A 17,648-nucleotide genomic window follows, 5' to 3' on the forward strand; every position below is an offset into this window, starting at 1 on the left:
CTCTATGAGCAGTCCCCAATTCCTCCTCTACTGATGAGGAAACTATCATTAGTCATTTTAAAAACTATACAAGGAGTGGCTCCAAACCTCCTCTGAGGAAAAATGAAATAAAAACTCATGATGCCATCAGTCTGACAAAGCTGCTGACAGAAATCCAATAAACAACTTCAAGCAATTTGTTTTTCAAACTTTATACAACATTCAGTTACATCCCATCATATTACCTTGTCTAATCAAATCTCTGAAGTCTTCTTTTTCCTTATACGTTTTAGGTATTCGTCCATTTGTCTAAATTGGTTAAAAATTTTAAATTCTAGTTATAAAAAACCAAAACACGGAAATTGAGAGTCCAAACTTCTCCCCATTCTCCCATCCACATGAGATTTCATCAGCAAATACATACCTCAGTGAAATCAGAGGCTGACTTGAAAGAAAACAAAAACTGCAAGCCATTTTTCTACATTCCCCACTGCCAGTTTCAGAATGACATTTATTGATATTTGATTTCACTAGTAAAAGTATCAGTATCAAAAGAGGAACTGCCAGATTTAAACAGAAAAGCACCCACCTGCCCAATTACCACATAAGGAAAAAAGTTAATCTCCTACTCTCCTTCACTGAAATCCTTTATAATAAATTGAAAATACAGTCACATATGGAATTTGTTTTTAAAAAAAGACATACTTCACTATACCACTGTGCTAAATATTTAGCTACGATCACAATCCATGGAGTATGGCTGTGGTCCTAAAAATGAAAGAAATATCGAAGAAAATGTCAGTATTAGTTAACATTAATTTACAGTTATTCTTCATTAAACCATCTCATTTTCAACAAATTCAATAATATATATGATCATCTTCCAGTATATGTAGTATAATGAATGAAGGAAAATGAACTGGGTTAATGAAATTGCTTTATAAGCTTTTTTATAAGCAGTGTCCAATTTAATGCTGAACTGGCAGGCTTGTACAATGATTAAGTTTTTCTAAGTTTATTTATTTTTGAGAAAGACAGAGTGTGAGTAGGGGAGAGGCAAAGAGAAAGGGAGACACAGAATCCGAAGCAGGCTCCGGGTTCCAGGCTGACAGCACAGACCCTGACACGGGGCTCAAACTCACAAACCGTGAGATCATGACCTGAAGCGAAGTCAGATGCTTAACCGATTGAACCACCCAGGCGCCCCAGGTTTGTACTATGTGGGTCCCCATTTTCCCATCAAGAAAACAGTCTCAGCGACTGCCACCCAAAAAGAAAACTCAAATCTCTTGATTTCAGAAAGCAATCCTAGACTGAGAAAACTGTCTCTTGTGATGAAACAAATAACCAAATACCCACATTTTAATTAATACATGGGTAGGAAAAAACACATACTCCTTTAATTATATAGTCTGTTATAAATATCATTATTTCCATAATGAAATATGGAGTTGCCTTGGTAACTCTTCAAACATTAAGTTTCAAAAGCAATCAATTTCAACAAACACCCACCCCAAATTCATACTATTTTAAAAAGTACATCTAATTGTTTAGAAACGGGCCATGAAGAGGTCTGCTGGGATATGTTAATGTCTAATTTCTTGACCTGGGTGTTGATTATGGAGATATAGTCAGCTAATGAACTTCTCTTCAATAAAAAAGCTTTTTAAATTTTGGTCAAAAACAAATTTATTTCAAAACAATTAAGTACAATGTTGTTACTACATAATCTGGATGACATGAATATGGATGTTTATAGTATTTTCTCACTTTGGTGTAATTCAAAAACCTTAGGTTAAAAAAAAACTTTTAATCTATCTATAAATTGAAGGTTATATATACTACCAACCTTTTTTTCCATATGATCCAAATCATATGACTGAAAATGTTCTCTCAGTTCAGGAAATGGTTTATCCAGTCGTAGATCCTCTAATGCATTATCTGGATGAGATTCTATTACTGTGAAACAAATAATCCCAAAACATAAACTTCTTTAGTGATACTTCTGGAATACACTACATTATAGAAACTTAAGAAATCTAGTTTCTAAATGGGTATAGGGCCTACAGGTTTTTTTCTGTTCATTTTTTTTTTTAACCAAGAAACTGATTTTATTTATTTATTTATTTGTTTATTTATTTATTTATATTTTATTTTATTTTTAATCTTTATTTATTTTTGAGAGAGAGAGAGACAGAGTGCGAGCAGAGAAGGAACAGAGAGAGGGAGACACAGAATCCGAAGCAGGCTGCACAGAGCCCGATGCGGGGCTCGAACCCACAAACTGTGAGATCATGACCTGAGCTGAAGTCAGATGCCCAACTGACTGAGACACCCAGGCGCCCCATGATTTTATTTATTTTTTTAAGTAAGTTCCACACCCAACGTGGGGCTCATATTCACAACCCCGAGATCAAGAGTTGCATGCTCCACCAACTGAGCCAGCCAGGTGCCTCTTTTCTGTTCATTATTGAGATAAATTTACATACAGATATATATTCATATTTTACTAAATGCACAAATCATAAGTTGACTATAGTTTTAATAAAAGTAAAATAGAACCGAATTATCTTGCCATTGTAATTGAAAAAGATCAAAATTGATAAAATGTGTGTTCAGATAGCATTTAACAATCCACCCTTCCCTTCCTGTGGCCTTCAATAGACATCATCACCATCTTCCTAGACCTCTTCTCTAGAAAGCTGATGGTTATCCTTGACTTTTTTTTTTAAGACTTTAGTTTTAAGTAATCTCCACACCCAAAGTGGGGCTCAAACTTACAACCCCAAGATCAAGAGTCGCATGCTCTTCTGACTGAGCCAGCCTCTATCCTTGACTTCTTTCTTCCTTGGCCCAACATCAGTCACACCACATGTCCTGGTATCACTTCATACACAGTTCCCCACAGGAGGGGAGTACAGGAACATGTAATTTCAGTGAGTGGTTAGGGCTAGGCCTAGTTCTGTTACTTGCTAGCTGTGTGACCTTGGGCAAATAACTTAATCTCTCTGTGCCTCAGCATCCTCATCTGCAAAAAGCAGATGTGTAATAGTATCTACCTTATAAGAATTTTAGAAAGATTATATGAAATAATCCACATTAAGGCAGGCACACAGCTAGCAATATTAACCCTCATTACTATCTACCTCCTCTTCCCTATCCTTATAATATCTGCCTTAAGGCAGGGGCTCAGGGGGCCCCAGGGTGACTCAGTTGGATAAGCTTCTGACTTCAGCTCAGATCATGATCTCACACTCCGTGGGTTGGAGCCCCGCATCGGGCTCTGTGCTGACAGCTCAGAGCCTGGAACCTGCTTCCGACTCTGTGTCTCCCTCTCTCTCCGCCCCTCCCCCACTCACGCTCTGTCTCTGTTTCTCAAAAATGAACAAATGTTAAAAAAAAAAGCCCCACAGGGGCTTAGTCTCTGTCTCTCTCAACTAGCTACACCACCAGAAATTTCCTAACAGCAACACTTGCTTCTAATTTTCACCTCTTCAAATACATTCATTTTCTACCCCACTTTAGGGTGACACATTTGAAATAAATTTTTCACCCTGTCACTCTCCCACTTACAACTCTTAAAGAGCCTACCACCACCTTCCAGAAGTTTATCCCACAAGCCACTCCCAAACTACCAAGCAGATACTACTCCCCAGTGATACTACCAACACCAATGGCTATCAACTGCTCTAGCAGAGTACCTGTCTCAGAGCAATGCAGAATACTGAATGAAAACTGTCCAATAATTTAAGATCAAACAGTTGTAAGTAAAGGGCTAATATCATTCTTGAGCTCATGCCAACCTGCCTATGAATGACCTCAATCTCCTAAAACACTGTTTCCTTGGAACAATAAGGTAAATGCTTTGCTTATTATGTAGAACTGTCCCTGAACTGGGGGAGCCTATTGTCAATATGAGAATGGAAGGAAAGATTGGAGAAAAAGTGGTATGACATCTATCTATGTGTCACTGTGGCCCACACACCATGGCTCTCACCTATAGCAGCCCTATGTGCCCTATGCAGGTTAGGAGGCAAAAAAAAAAAAAAAAAAAAAAAAAGCAAAAGCTAGGGACTTGCATAGCTGCTGGGCCTCCTAATAAGATGAAAAAGCTGTATCTGTTGTATTTCCTGCTTTGCATCCTTCTATAGTGCTAAGGAAATATTAGATTAACGTCTGTTGATTTTGATTGCCACTCTGAACCTGTAACCATAGTCGTGCTGTTACAAATTTACTTTGTAATTTAAAACGGACTTCCTAAATTGTCAAGTTTCTAAAACTGTAGCTAAAGCAACCAATGGCAAGCACCATATGTGCAACAGTTTTACCTGGATGTTCTTTTATAATGATCCTCATATAACCAACTAGTCCATATGTCCTACAGATCAAAAGAGGGATTTGGGAATTCCAGAGGACATCTGCTAAACGTAGTAATGTACTGTAAAAGGAAAGCACAATAAGTAAGACCATAAGCAAATGGATGTATGCCAAACATGAAAGCACATTAAAATAAAGGAATTTTCTTACTAATTAATGCAAAGATAGATCTATTACATTTACATATGCAGGTCATGGATACACTGAAAAACAAGCAATTCCAGAAGGTTGCAGTCTCACAGAAAGTGTATCTTTTGGACTAGAGGGATATGAAAGCCTCTTTTTTGTATTAGGGACAATGTTCTTGAAAGACACTTCCTGACATTTCCATAACAAAGAGGAAAATATGTATTTAAAACTCTAGTATACATCAAGCACACTATAATTCTAACTAGGTTTTTTTCACTAAAAAAATAACCAAGGTTTAATTTAACTGCTCTAAATATGTATTAAGAAAAGTTTCACATCTCAGTACTTTTCTCTTTCCTATCTTTTCGATGTTGGAGATTTATAAGTACTTCCAATTAAAGGTTTCTGTGGAGTTTAAGAATTTTAAAAACTATAGACTCTGCAGAGAAAACAAAAACTATTCAAATCTAATAAGAGACTAAAATAAAAACAAATTATCATAAAAATTTACCTTTCAGGAAGCTGAGTTGCAACCACAATGGTAAACCTACAGAAAAATGAAGGATCATTGTCTAGAAGGTTTTCTGGACTCTAAATAGGACACAGGAAAAGAATTCAACAATTTCACAATCACATTAAACATGTCAGAAACAGTTAAGGTATTTAAGAACAAATGAGGCAACATGCTAGACTCCAATTTTAAGTAATTCAACTCTCAATTAAACATAAATATACAAAAGGTTCAAAATTCTAAATTCTGTGGTGCCTGGCTGGCTCAGTCAGAAGAGCATGTGACTCTTGATCTCAGGGTCAGAAGTTCGAGGCCCACGCTGGTTGTAGAGATTATTAAAATAAATAAACTCAAAATTCTTAGTTCTTAGGGCTTTGAATTATTAAAAAGTTACATTTCTACACAGAGATAATAATGTGTATACATATATACCTCTTCCACAAAACTCCCAGAGACGTCATTATTTAATTCTTGTAAGAATTCCATGGCAGCTTGAGCTCGGTTCTTTTTAAAAACAAAGCATTTGACTTGAATTAGAAAAAATTTGGTTAAAATGTAACCCCTCAATTTACAGATCAAGCAAACATACTATAAAACTACCCAAATTTCATGCATAGATATGACAGTTCTGCTTTTCATAGTATTTAAACTGAGGCCAAACCAGAGTATTATTTAAACGACTAAATTATTTGCACCCTACTTTTCTGATTAGGCAAATGACCAGAAAACCTTGGGTAGCAGGCAGAGATATTCTGGACCAAGTCTAGGTTCACTCTAAGCTCCTACATTTACAATCCTATATAAGAGAAAACAATCAAAGAAACAGTCATTTCCATTGAGAATTATTGTACTAAGTTGACTATTATACCTTTTAAGATTTTTAATATGGAATACACAAAAATAAAAGATATGCTAACTTTTAGTTAAAAATGTTGTATATAGAATATTCCATCCTCTAAACATTAACATCACTCAAGGCTTAGCTTTAATACAAGTTACATCATAAAAACAGTACTTTTAAGTTCTTAAACTACCAAGCATATAAAGAGTTACAAGATATTTAAAAAAAGAGCTAATTTAACTTTTTTCTCAGAGAAATAATAAGCTCTTTCAAAGTCAAAGCTTTTCAAACAATCAAAACATAGTGGCATCATGAGATGCTTAACACAACTATAGTCTGTAATAAATTGATGTTTTACCTTGCCGATGCTGCTTCTTTGAAGGAAAAAACTAAAATAGAATTAAAAAAAATTAAGGGCTTCTTTGACTCTAAAGGAAAGGTTATATTTCATTCATACTATGAAACAAACTATATTTTGATTACAGGTTATAACAACCTTGCTGGAGAAAGATAACGAGATGAAACTTCTAATCAAAGACCAGGCTAACATATCAATGTTTCCAAAGTGTGTACCACAGCATACGAATTTCATAAGATGCTATGAGAGAAAAAAAGTTCCCTGGTTTTACAAAGTTTAGGAAACACAATATGTTCTATTTCCCTCTTGGAAATTCATAATATATATAATACACATGACATTAAAGTCTTATAGAAATGCTTAACTTCATTTGGCCCATTTCCCAAACTTATTGGACCATGAAATACTTTTACCCATTTAGCACCTATTAACATCCCCCAGAGCCAGTGTTCCACAGACCACACGGGAAATGCTATATTGAACTGCTTGTTTTTGTAGGTAACTCTAATTGACTTATTCAAGCTTCTTCCCACACATACCCTTTTCATGTGTCAAGGTCCAGATCTGAGGCTGGGTACCATTTTGTAGCACAAAATTAGTGGCTCCATAAAAAAAGAAATCTTATTCTTATCACACACGGCTCTAACCAACCAAGTAAGCAAAGATAATGGGACTTTTTCTTTAGAGATACAAATAAAAGGACGCTGTTGTGGATATACTATAGCCCAATATCAAAGTTCAATATGAACTAAATTCTGACTTTCCTTGAGTGTACTCATTGTTGTCACATACTAACAAGTATAATGAGAGATTCCAGCCTCCAAGTCCCTGAAAAGAGCTTGAAATCCAAATCTGGGAATGCTTTGGAAGCTAAATTACGATCATCTTTTAAAAAATGATACACAGGCCATCTTTAAAATAGCACTTTTGGGGCGCCTGGGTGGCGCAGTCGGTTAAGCGTCCGACTTCAGCCAGGTCACAATCGCGCGGTCCGTGAGTTCGAGCCCCGCGTCAGGCTCTGGGCTGATGGCTCAGAGCCTGGAGCCTGTTTCCGATTCTGTGTCTCCCTCTCTCTCTGCCCCTCCCCCATTCATGCTCTGTCTCTCTCTGTCCCAAAAATAAAATAAACGTTGGAAAAAAAAAAATTAAAAAAAAAATAAAATAAAATAGCACTTTTATAGAGACAGTGGAGTGTACAGAGAGATATACCTAGACTAAGCTCAGAAGAAATACAAATAAAAGGTAGTTTTTATTATTCTTATAATCCAAAAAATACAATTAATTTAATTATAAAAAAATTATATATATATATACACACACACACATATATACGTGTGTATATATACACACACACACATATATGTGTGTGTGTATATATATATAAATAATAAACACCTTCCTTAACAGGCATGTGTTTGAAAAGAATAGAACATACTTATTTCCAGCATCTTCTCCGCTGACCTGATTTCCATCAATAATTGTAAATGAACCAATACCTGGAAGACAAAACAGAGTCAGTCAAGAAAACATATTTCTAGTTCAAAACCATAAGGGGTAAATTTATAACCACAAAACTACATTACCTGGTAGTACCAAGTTTTTTAGAATTTCAGTTCCTGTGGCTGTTGCATTTATTAGGCAAACGTGAGCAGATTCTAAAGCCTCTTGCCCATGATCACCCCACAACCTATAAAACAAGACACAAATTCAACATTTTTAAAACTTTCATACAAATGCAACTTTCTTAATTGGATGCTGACCTGTGATCTTCAAAGTGTTCTTGCATAGAATGGCTGCTGTGATGACCACAGCAAACATGTGAGACAGGAACAGCAGCAGGTGTTATGGGGATTATATAGCTAAGTAACCTGAGACTCAGACAGGTTGATGCCTGGCATGCATGATTACAAGGAGGTCAAATCAGCACTAAAAACCTTGCCTTCCAGCTCCTTGTCCACTACCCTTTTCAAGTCAGATAACTTACAGAACAGAGTCTTTAGATATATTCACTAACATTATAGAAGTACCTTAAAACCTATTCTGTTCTCTATTTCATTTCTCCTTAAATTATATAGACTAGTATATTTAAGATCTTGACATAGAATTTACCACTGTGACATCTGCAAGAGAAAAGGTTTACCAAGAAAACTGAATTATTGTCATCTGAAAGGCCTCACATTGACTTCTACAGGAGTGCTTTAAAATATAATACCAGGGACACCTGGGTGGCTTAGTCGGTTGAGTGTCCAACTCTTGATTTCAGCTCAGGTCATGGGATCGAGCCTGGCATGGGGCTCCATGCTGGGTGTGGAGCCTGCTTGAGATCCTCAGCCCCGACCCCCACTCTCTCTCCTGCCCTTTTCCCCTGCTCGCTCTCTCTAAAAAAATAAAATAAAAAAATATAATACCCAATGCTCACTTTAGTAGCATGATTAATAAATGCATAAAATGCATACATTAACAAACATAAAGATATAATAAGAATTAGACAGATATATTTTATAACCTGATTCACAATGGCATATCATTAACGGGGCAAGGTACATGATCACACACGCACCATGGCATCTGGGCCAACCTGGTTACCTTCACCCAGAAAGCCCATTATCTTTTCTTGTCAGTATGGAAAGTATAGGGGGAGCCCAAACCATTAGAAAAATGCTACAGTGTGGAGGACTGATAGGCTTTAATGGGCTTTCCCTGTCACCTAATCTAAAGCAGATTCCCTGTTATTGTGTAGCCAGTATGTCCTCCAGAGCATATCACAACTGTTTTTTATTTGCTGAACATCCATCTTTCTATTCCACTCTAAGCTCCATGAGGGCCCAGATGACTCCCTATATGCACTGCTGGAGACCCAATGCCTGGCACACTGCCTTGCCCAGGGTAAGTGATCACTGAACAGCTGTCAAATGAAAGGAGGAATAGCACAGAAGAACCAGACAGACTGGAAACATCTGTTTTGTTTTTTTTTTTTCCTATGAAAGTAGGGCACACAGAAGACACCTGACATATTTGGTTGATGTCTACTTGGGCAGTCAGACAGTGAGCCTAAGAGAATGCTGATGCATCTCTAGGTAACATGTTTCAAGAAAGAGGCCACACAAGAAATCAATCCTCTTTGCTCCCTTGCTGGCTTAGCTATGGAACACAAGGCCTTGTTGATTGTTGCCCAGCTGCACAACTTTGCTTCTAGCTGCCTCACTCTGACATTTTAAAACCAACAGCCAAGTCTCATCATGAAAAGTAAAATTTGGTCCTTAACTGGACTGGACTCAGCAAAAACTCTCTTCTGTTAAAGTTTCTTAGTAACCTAAAATACCTTCTCAGCTCTATCTTGTGTGGTTATAACTGAACATTCAAAACATAAGCAATGTTGGGGTGCATGGGTGGCTCAGTCAGTTAAGCATCCGACTTCAGCTCAGGTCATGATCTCACGGTTCATGGGTTCGAGCCCCATGTTGGGCTCTGTGCTGAGAGCTCAGAGCCTGGAGCCTGCTTTGGATTCTGTGTCTCCCTGTCTTTCTGCCCCTCTCCTGCTCACATTCTCACTCTGCCTCTTTCTCAAAAATAAACATTAAAAAATTAAAAAAACAACAACAAAACACAAGCAATGCTAAAAATTTATAAGAGAACACAAGCTGGTTATAAGGGCTCTGTCACCTTGCTACCTTTCCCAGAAGCTTGGGAACAGAGTGATGTGAATGAGTACAGGCTCTGAAAAAGCCAGAAGGGCCTGTTTGTTTGTTTGAATTTTTTATTTTTTTTTTAATGTTTATTTATTTTTGAGAGAGAAATAGAAAGAGAGAGCCAGGTAGGGGCAGATAGAGAGGGAGACAGAATCTGAAGCAGGTTCCAGGCTCTGTCTGAGCTGTCAGCACAGAGCCTGATGCAGGGCTCAAACCCACAAGCCGTGAGGTCATGACCTGAGCTGAAGTTGAATGCTTAACCGACTGAGCCACCCAGGTGCCCCTAAATTTTTTTTAATGTTTATTTATTTTTGAGAGAGAGACAGAATCTGAAGTAGGCTCCAGGCTCTGAGCTGTTAACACAGAGCTGGACGCGGGGCTCAAACTCACATACCCAAGATCATGATCTGAGCCAAAGTCAAACACTTAACCAATTGAGCCACCCAGGAGCTCCAGAAGGGCCTATGTTTAATTTACATCCTAGCTCAAATATATGGAAGACTTCAGACAAGTTATCTAACTTCTCCAAGACTGTTTCTCCATCTATAAAGCCAAGAGAATGTCTGCCTTCCAAGCTGCTCTCAGAATTAAGTGACTAAAGCCTCTTAATACAGCAGTAGACTGGAGGTACAAATGGGAGTTCAAGGGAACATAGGGACATACTGTAACTTCTCCCGGCCTGGGGGCTCCAAAAGAGGATGGGGACCAAGCATTTGTGTTACTTCCACTGCCTTAACATACAGAAAATGCTCAATAAATAAGGAATGGGGAATGTAAGGAGAAAAAGCAAGGCAGAAGAATTAGCCAAGGACCTGCCGGATGGCTTAGACCTGCAGTGTCTGTTAAGGTAGCCTGTAGCCACGTTTGGCTACTGAGCACTAAAAATGAGGCTAGTCGGAACTAAGATGTGCTTACAGGTATAAAATGCCAGGTTTCGAAGACAATATGGAAAAAAAAAAAAAGTAAAGTATCCCTAACAAATTTGTATATTGATTAAGTGTTAAAATGGTGTATTTTAGGCATAGTGGGTTTAAATAAACTGTATTTTCCACCTGTTTGGTTTTTTTAATGTGGCTGCTAGCAAATGTGTAATTACATATGCAGCTCACACAATACTGGCATTATATTCCTACCGGACAGCGCTGGCTGTCCCTAACACTCGGCGCCGCTCTCAGCAGACAGGACGGGGTACTCGCGATTCCCCAATTCTGCTAAATGAGGAGTGAGAGCGCAGCGAGGCGGGGCCGGCTGCCGCCCTGGTGACCGGGCCGACGCTGGGACCGCGCACCTCGAACTGCACACCTCGTGGCGGACGGGCGCGCCCCCTGGAGAAGGGGAGTCCCGACCCTCAAAGGGTATCTCAGGGGCCCCCAGTCTGGGAAGCCCCCAGAGCCGGCTCCCCAACGCCAGGACTGCACGCCCTGGCCTAGAGGGAGGCCTGTAAGAGGCCCGCCCGCGCCGCCCGCTGGCTTAGGCCCGGCCGCGACGTGGAAGAGCCCGCCGGCCGGCCCGCCCGACTCGGTGAGCCCTGGCTCACCTCAGCTGCCGGTCGTACTTTTGCTCCTTGAGCAGCTTCCCCGGTTGCGCCATGGCCGCACCCGCCGCGCGAACAGCCGAGCCCCTACCGAACACCGCCACCACTTCCACGAGTGCGCAGGCGCATTGAGCGCCCCTTCGTCGCCGCTGCCTCCCGCGCGCCGCCCGCAGGGGGCGCCACTACCTCACTGCGCACGCGTCGCCAGTACACCTGGGGCGTATGCGGGCCCAGCCGGAACCGAGAGTAGTGTCTTTTCCCCGAGGCTCCAGCCCTGCTAGGCTGCCAGTCCGTGACTTTGTACGTGCAGTAACTGTGGGGCATTCTGGCTTTGGAATCAGGCAGATTTGGTCTTTAACCACGTACTAGTTGTGAAGTATGCTCTTTACCTCTCAAATCCTCTGTTTGCTCATCTGTGCATTGGGGATAAATGGATCTCCATCACCGGGTCTTAAATGAGATTTTGAATACACAGAGCCAAACTCACAAAAAATCCTGAATGGATAATAACTTTCATTATTATGATCATTATTGTTCACTCATTTCTTCCATCCTCTCCATGCAACAAGCCCACACAAAGGCCTGTTTCAAACCACAAAGTTAGCTGCTCCCAACTGCAGATATAAAGACAAAGAAGTCCGAGATCCTGTTCTTGAGAAGTTCACGGTCTTGAGAAGGGAGAGAGACAATAAATAAGTACTTACTAGACAATGTGGCCCTCCTATAAATCGAGGGAAGCTGGGGTGCTGAAAGGTGCACAGAGGAACTCCACCCACTCCCCCCTCCTCTCTCCAGGAATGTTTCACATGGTGTGGGCAAGGAAGAACTTTTAAAGCAGAAGGAATAGCAGGTGTCATTCTTGGGAGGCAGAGAAGGCATGGCAGGATGGAGGCTTTAAAGGAAATTTGGTGTAGTGGGGAGTTAGACAAAGAGTAGGAAGAGGTCAGGGGAGGCTTGATAGACAGCAGGGGCCAGGTTGTGAGGCCGTGAACATAAAAGCGAGAAGGAATTTAAAGCCCTCTACTTTCTGAAAAGAGCCACTTTTGGGGGGAACAGGATGGCTGCCCTGTGAGGATGGGTGCCCAGGAAGAGGGTTGCTCCAAGAGGAAGAGGGAGAGGAGACTGGAAGCCAATCAAACAGCAGGGAGGAAGGTGAGGATTCTTTCCCCCTCTATCTTCCAGATCCTACAGGCACCTTCAGGTTAATAATTGCCTGAAACAAGGTGAAAATGAGCACAGATCCCCATCCCAACCCACCATGGGATGGTGACAAGGGAGGAGGCACAGTTTGACGGTAATAATGCAGAGATGATAGATGCAATTCCCCTGAGTGCTGTCTCCAGGATCAGTGTGGGGCACACCCTCCTATAACTTCCCAGGCACCCATGGAATACAACTGATGGGAAACAAAGGCATGAGGCTCTCCCAGCTCGTCATGTACTTATGCTGTCACATTTCCTTCTCCAGTTGGACAGGTGAAATATAAGGGATAATAAAATACACCCAGGAATGTGAGAAGCTCAAAAGGCAACAGGTGAGAGTTCACTGCTTAGCTTCTCATGTTCTGTGTAGTCATGGACTGCATGGACTACATCCCCAAATTTGGTAGTAGAAGTCATAATACCTATGAAGAAATGCATGGTTTTGACAAAGTTTCACATTGGTGGTGTCTGTAAAAGGATACTTCACAGTATTAGTTTCCTACAACTGGTGTAACAAAAGTACCACAAACTTAGTGGCTTAAAACTACAGAAATGTAGGGACTCCTGGCTGGTTCAGTCATTAGAGCATGTGACCCTTGATCTCGGGGTTGTAAGTTCGAGATCCAAGTTGGGTATATTACTTAAAAATAAAATCTTTAAGAAAAAAAAAATCTTAAATTAAAAAAAAACTACAGAAATGTATAGTCTCACAGTAAAGCTAGAAGTCTGAAATCAAAGTGTGGGCAGTTTGTTCCCTCTGAAGTCTGAAGGAGAAAATCCTTCTTGGCCTTCCTAACTTCTAGTGGTTGGCTGTCAATCCTTGGCTTACAGCCACAACACTTCAGTCTCCACCTCCATCATCACATGGCATTCTCCTCTCATGTCTCTGTCTGGATCCCTTCTCATAAGGACATCAGTCACACTGGATCAGGGCTCTCCCTAAAATTACCTCATCTTAACCTGATTATATCTGCAAAACCACTATTTCCAAATAATATCACATTCATAGGTGCTGGCAACTTTTTGGGGGGAGGGAGGATGGCCAGCAGTGGGGTGGGGTGGGGAATGACCCAATTCAACCAGTAATAGCATATAAAAGTCCTTGTGCTGGATCCATGGAGGTTGACTTGATCAGACACAAACCTTGCCATCTGAGAACTCAGGGCCCACTGATGACTTTTTCCTATTGTGGAGGACAGAGAAACTAGGTCTCAAGCTAGGAAACCATGGCCTCATGCATTTAAGCCGTTGGTTTTCAAAGTGTGGTCCTGGACCACCAGAAACAGCAGCACTTTGGAACTCATTAGAAATGCAAATTCTCAGGCCCCATCCCAGACCAGCTGAATCAGAAACTCTGGGATAGGGTAAGGCCCAGGAAATCATTTTAACAAGCGCTCCGGGTGGTTCTGAGGCACAGTCAAGTTTGATAACCACTGACCTAGCCCAACTTCCCACTGAACAAACAAGTGGGAAAACTGAGCCCCATAACTACAATAGTACCCCCATTTATCAAGCACTGATACTATATGCCAGGCAGGCCCTTGCCATGCATCACCTCATTTTGTGCTCATCCAAAGCAACAGATATCACCCCATTTCATAGATGAGAGCAGAGGCTTGAAGAGGTGAGTAAAATTCCAAAGCCTCACAGATATTAAAAGGTGGTACAAGAATTAGAAACAAACACCCCAACAGATCTCACCAGGCACCAGATCAGGTCGATTATTTTACCCATCTTGGTTGGCCTTAGCTGGGGGAGCCTGGATCCTTGGGTTCCCAAGCAGTCTGGGGCTAGCTCTGCCCTGGAAGAGCTTACAATCCATGAGAAACCAGGCAGAAAGAATAAGTCACAACCCAGGACACCTTCCCAGGCCTCTACCACGATCTCTCCTGTCCTTGCCTATCCTAGCCCTTCTCATCCTGGTGTTCCTTAGCCAATCTCTCGCCTTTCACCCCCACTCCTCCCCGAGGCAGGTGTGGGTCTGTAACGTTCACAGTTGTATCTCCCATGCCTGGCCCGGAATGTGGCGTTAGTAAGTCTTCGATCAATGCATATCGTGTGAGTGAGTTGGGGAGGAGCAGAGAGAGCAGGAGACACAGAATCTGGAACAGGCTCCAGGCTCCGAGCTGTCAGCACAGAGCCTGATGCGGGGCTTAAACCCACAAACCACCAAATCATGACCTGAGCTGCAGTCGGACACTTAACCGACTGAGCCACCCAGGTGCCCCAAAAGAATAAATTTCTGAAACTACTTCCACCATACTTTCTCACTCTAAAATGTCTTACTGGCAATATGTATATCATCCGATTTGGTAATTCCACGTGTAGCAATCTGTCCCAAGGAAATTATCACACACACACACACACACACACACACACACACACACACACACACATACACAAAGATGTATAAATAAGAATGTTCACTGTAGTGCTATTTACAATAGTGAAAACCAGAAATAATCTATACACTAGAGATTATTAAGTGTTGAGCTCTCGAAGGCAGGGAAATGCTTACCATAGGGCATTAGATGGAAAAAAAAAAAAAGGTCACAAAGCTATATATATGATTCTCATTATCTTTTCAGTACTACTCAGACATACCTAAAAAGCCTGGCAGGATAGTCACTAAAATGTTAATAGTGATGATTCTTGGGTAATAACATAACCAGTGGTTTTAACTTTCTTCTCTGTGTTTTTCTGATTCTTCCAAGTTTCCTACAATGAATAGATGTAATTAGAAATGGGATGTTTGGGATTCTAAATGTGCCCAGCAAACTAAGGAAAAGGGGCAACAATAGACATTCTAGGGTCCGAGGAGTACATCCTTGATACCAGGAGTCTCACAGACATCATGTCACCTGACCATCCTATTAGCCTTCTAGACTCTCTATTTCTGTTTTGTAGATGAGAAGACAGGTTCAGAGAGGTAAAGTAACTTGCTCCAAGTCACACAGCCAGGTATGCTTGGAGCCATGCATGAGATCATTCCATCTGACTGTATGCACACATAAACATACGTACTTTGAGTGGAAATGTTTTTTAAAAAATATGACAAACTGTAATTTTGATTTTAGAGTCTCCAGGCCACAGGGATTCTGGCCTGGCCTGTTGGCCCTGTGCATTACGTACAATGAGAAGTACACCTGACTTTACTTGTTGCTAGGGCATTGGGCAGCTATTGTCTCAACCAATGCTCACAGGGATCCCCATGAGGAAGGCTGGGCAGGGACAATCCCTTCAGTTATCTTGTAGAGCAAAGACATTGTACCTTCCAGAGAGGAAGTGAGATCTGGTCAAGATCACTTGATGAATGAGATATGACTGTGTAAACTGTACCTGCCCTCCTCTTCCAGCCCTCCATCATAGCCCTCATACCCACTCACCCCCTCCTCATGTTCCCCTTCCCCATCAACAGTGAACCACTAATGCAGTGAGACCAAAGAGTAAATTTTGGGGCAGTGAAATCAATTCATTTGTAAAGACAACACAGAATAGAAATGGGAGGTGCCTGAATGGGGCCCTAGGCTTTCCCAAGTTGACCTGAGTGGGCTGCTGGGGCAACTGGGCTTCACTTGAAAGGGGCAGAGTGCATCGGCTCCTTCACCTGCCTGAGTGCCCCGCACTCCAGAACCTGGAGTAAACTGCTAAAGACAGGCTGCAGGAAGGAAACAAACCAGATCAACTTTTATTTTGTTGTTAAAGAGGTAATAGTTTCTTTCAGAAGGTACAAAGGAGTAAGCAGTGGTGTCCCTCCTACCCCCATTCAGCACCCTCCCCCACCCTCCCTGTCTCCCAGTCTCCTTCCTGGAGGCACTCTCCCAAGCTTTCTTAAGTCCTTCCAGAGAAAGTCTTGCATATATGCAAATGACAATCAAATTTAAAATCCATTTCCTCCCCCTCTCTGTGCTTTTAGACGTGTTGAATAAGGGACTCAACAGCTCTGGATTTTTATCTTTGCTCTGTCACTGTGTTCCCTAACTCTTCCCTAACTCAACTTCTCTAAGCCTTCCTTTCCTCATCTGTAAAACGGGACAAAAATCCACCTACGGTTGCTGTCATTGGATGCAAGCTGTAAGAATAATTCCAACTTTATTTTTTTTAATACTATAAATAACTATGGAAAAGGCCTGGGTCACTCTAAAGGAGAAGCAGATCAATAAAGTAGATATATTTGGGCCCCCTCCCCAGGCCCTGAGAGTAGTGCGACTCCCCCGGGAGAAGGGTGGCTGCCTCCTCTGGGATGGAGCAAGTATGTCTTCTTGGTCTGAGGATGACAGTTCTGGCTTAGACCTGGAGCCTTGACAGTGTTGTATTCTCTGTCACACGCTGCCCTTGGGGGCCCCATCCCCTGAATCTCTATCACAAGTCCCCTGCCGCTGCCTGATGGTCATATTTGTAGCAAAAACCCCTTCCAGCTCCTGGGTCAGAGAAAGGTAGCTAGGCAGGCTGGGAAGTCAGTGACTGACATTGGCCCAGCCAAGGAGTTATCAATTAATCTCTGCAACTCTAGCTTGTGGAACTGAGGTTCAGGGCCTAGAAGAGGGAAACTGAGATAGCCACAGAGATGCAGGGGAGCCAGCAGACAAGATGGCAGACTCCTTCCCAAGGTCAGCCAAGAGCAGGGCCTGAATAGTCTCCTCTGGTCAAGGTCAAATGGCCCTTCACCTCCTGTTGGGTACAGGACCCTGGGTGGGATCATTGGTCTGTCCTTCCATCCACCCATCTGTGTGTCTTCCCAAAACTGCCTGCTGAGGCCTAGTCAGAGACAAGACCTATCCTTGGCACAAGGCCACATCCTAGGATGAATCAGATTGGGCCGCCTGAAGCCAGTGGGTGGAAGACAGAGGAGGGCACAGCAAGGATCAAGGCTTGTGGGCGGGAAAATGTTGGGCCAAGGCAGGCAGTGAGATTGAGTGCAGGGTGGAGGGCCTGAGCTCCCAGTTGGTGTGCCAAAGGTCATGAGGAGGCAAGGAGAGGAAGGACAAATAGCAGGTTGTAGAGGGACAGGCAAAGAGTCCTGGAGGG

At 41.8% G+C, this 17,648-nt stretch overlaps 1 protein-coding gene across 4 annotated transcripts in view; it reads right to left on the bottom strand.

Moving 5' to 3' along the window:
• The window catches only part of NAE1 (NEDD8 activating enzyme E1 subunit 1), a 32,802-nt gene that overhangs the window by 13,754 nt on the left and 1,400 nt on the right, over window positions 1-17,648 (bottom strand). For 2 of the 4 annotated variants that reach the window (XM_040498244.1, XM_040498243.1), the window contains exons 1-10: window positions 11,422-11,553; window positions 7,779-7,882; window positions 7,631-7,691; window positions 6,196-6,226; window positions 5,429-5,500; window positions 4,997-5,076; window positions 4,308-4,417; window positions 1,829-1,938; window positions 685-747; window positions 225-288 (exon numbers count right to left, since the gene is read on the bottom strand). In XM_040498244.1, coding sequence (XP_040354178.1) covers window positions 225-288; window positions 685-747; window positions 1,829-1,938; window positions 4,308-4,417; window positions 4,997-5,076; window positions 5,429-5,500; window positions 6,196-6,226; window positions 7,631-7,691; window positions 7,779-7,882; window positions 11,422-11,474 — 748 coding nt within the window. In that variant the 5' untranslated portion in view covers window positions 11,475-11,553. Of the gene's footprint in view, window positions 1-224; window positions 289-684; window positions 748-1,828; window positions 1,939-4,307; window positions 4,418-4,996; window positions 5,077-5,428; window positions 5,501-6,195; window positions 6,227-7,630; window positions 7,692-7,778; window positions 7,883-11,421; window positions 11,554-17,648 lie in introns of those variants that run through there. The other 2 variants (XM_040498246.1, XM_040498245.1) reach the window with 2 other exon arrangements.

The sequence above is a fragment of the Herpailurus yagouaroundi genome, unplaced genomic scaffold (genome assembly GCF_014898765.1).
Source record: "Herpailurus yagouaroundi ecotype Mexico unplaced genomic scaffold, PumYag 190, whole genome shotgun sequence".
NCBI classification, from domain to species: domain Eukaryota; kingdom Metazoa; phylum Chordata; class Mammalia; order Carnivora; family Felidae; genus Herpailurus; species Herpailurus yagouaroundi.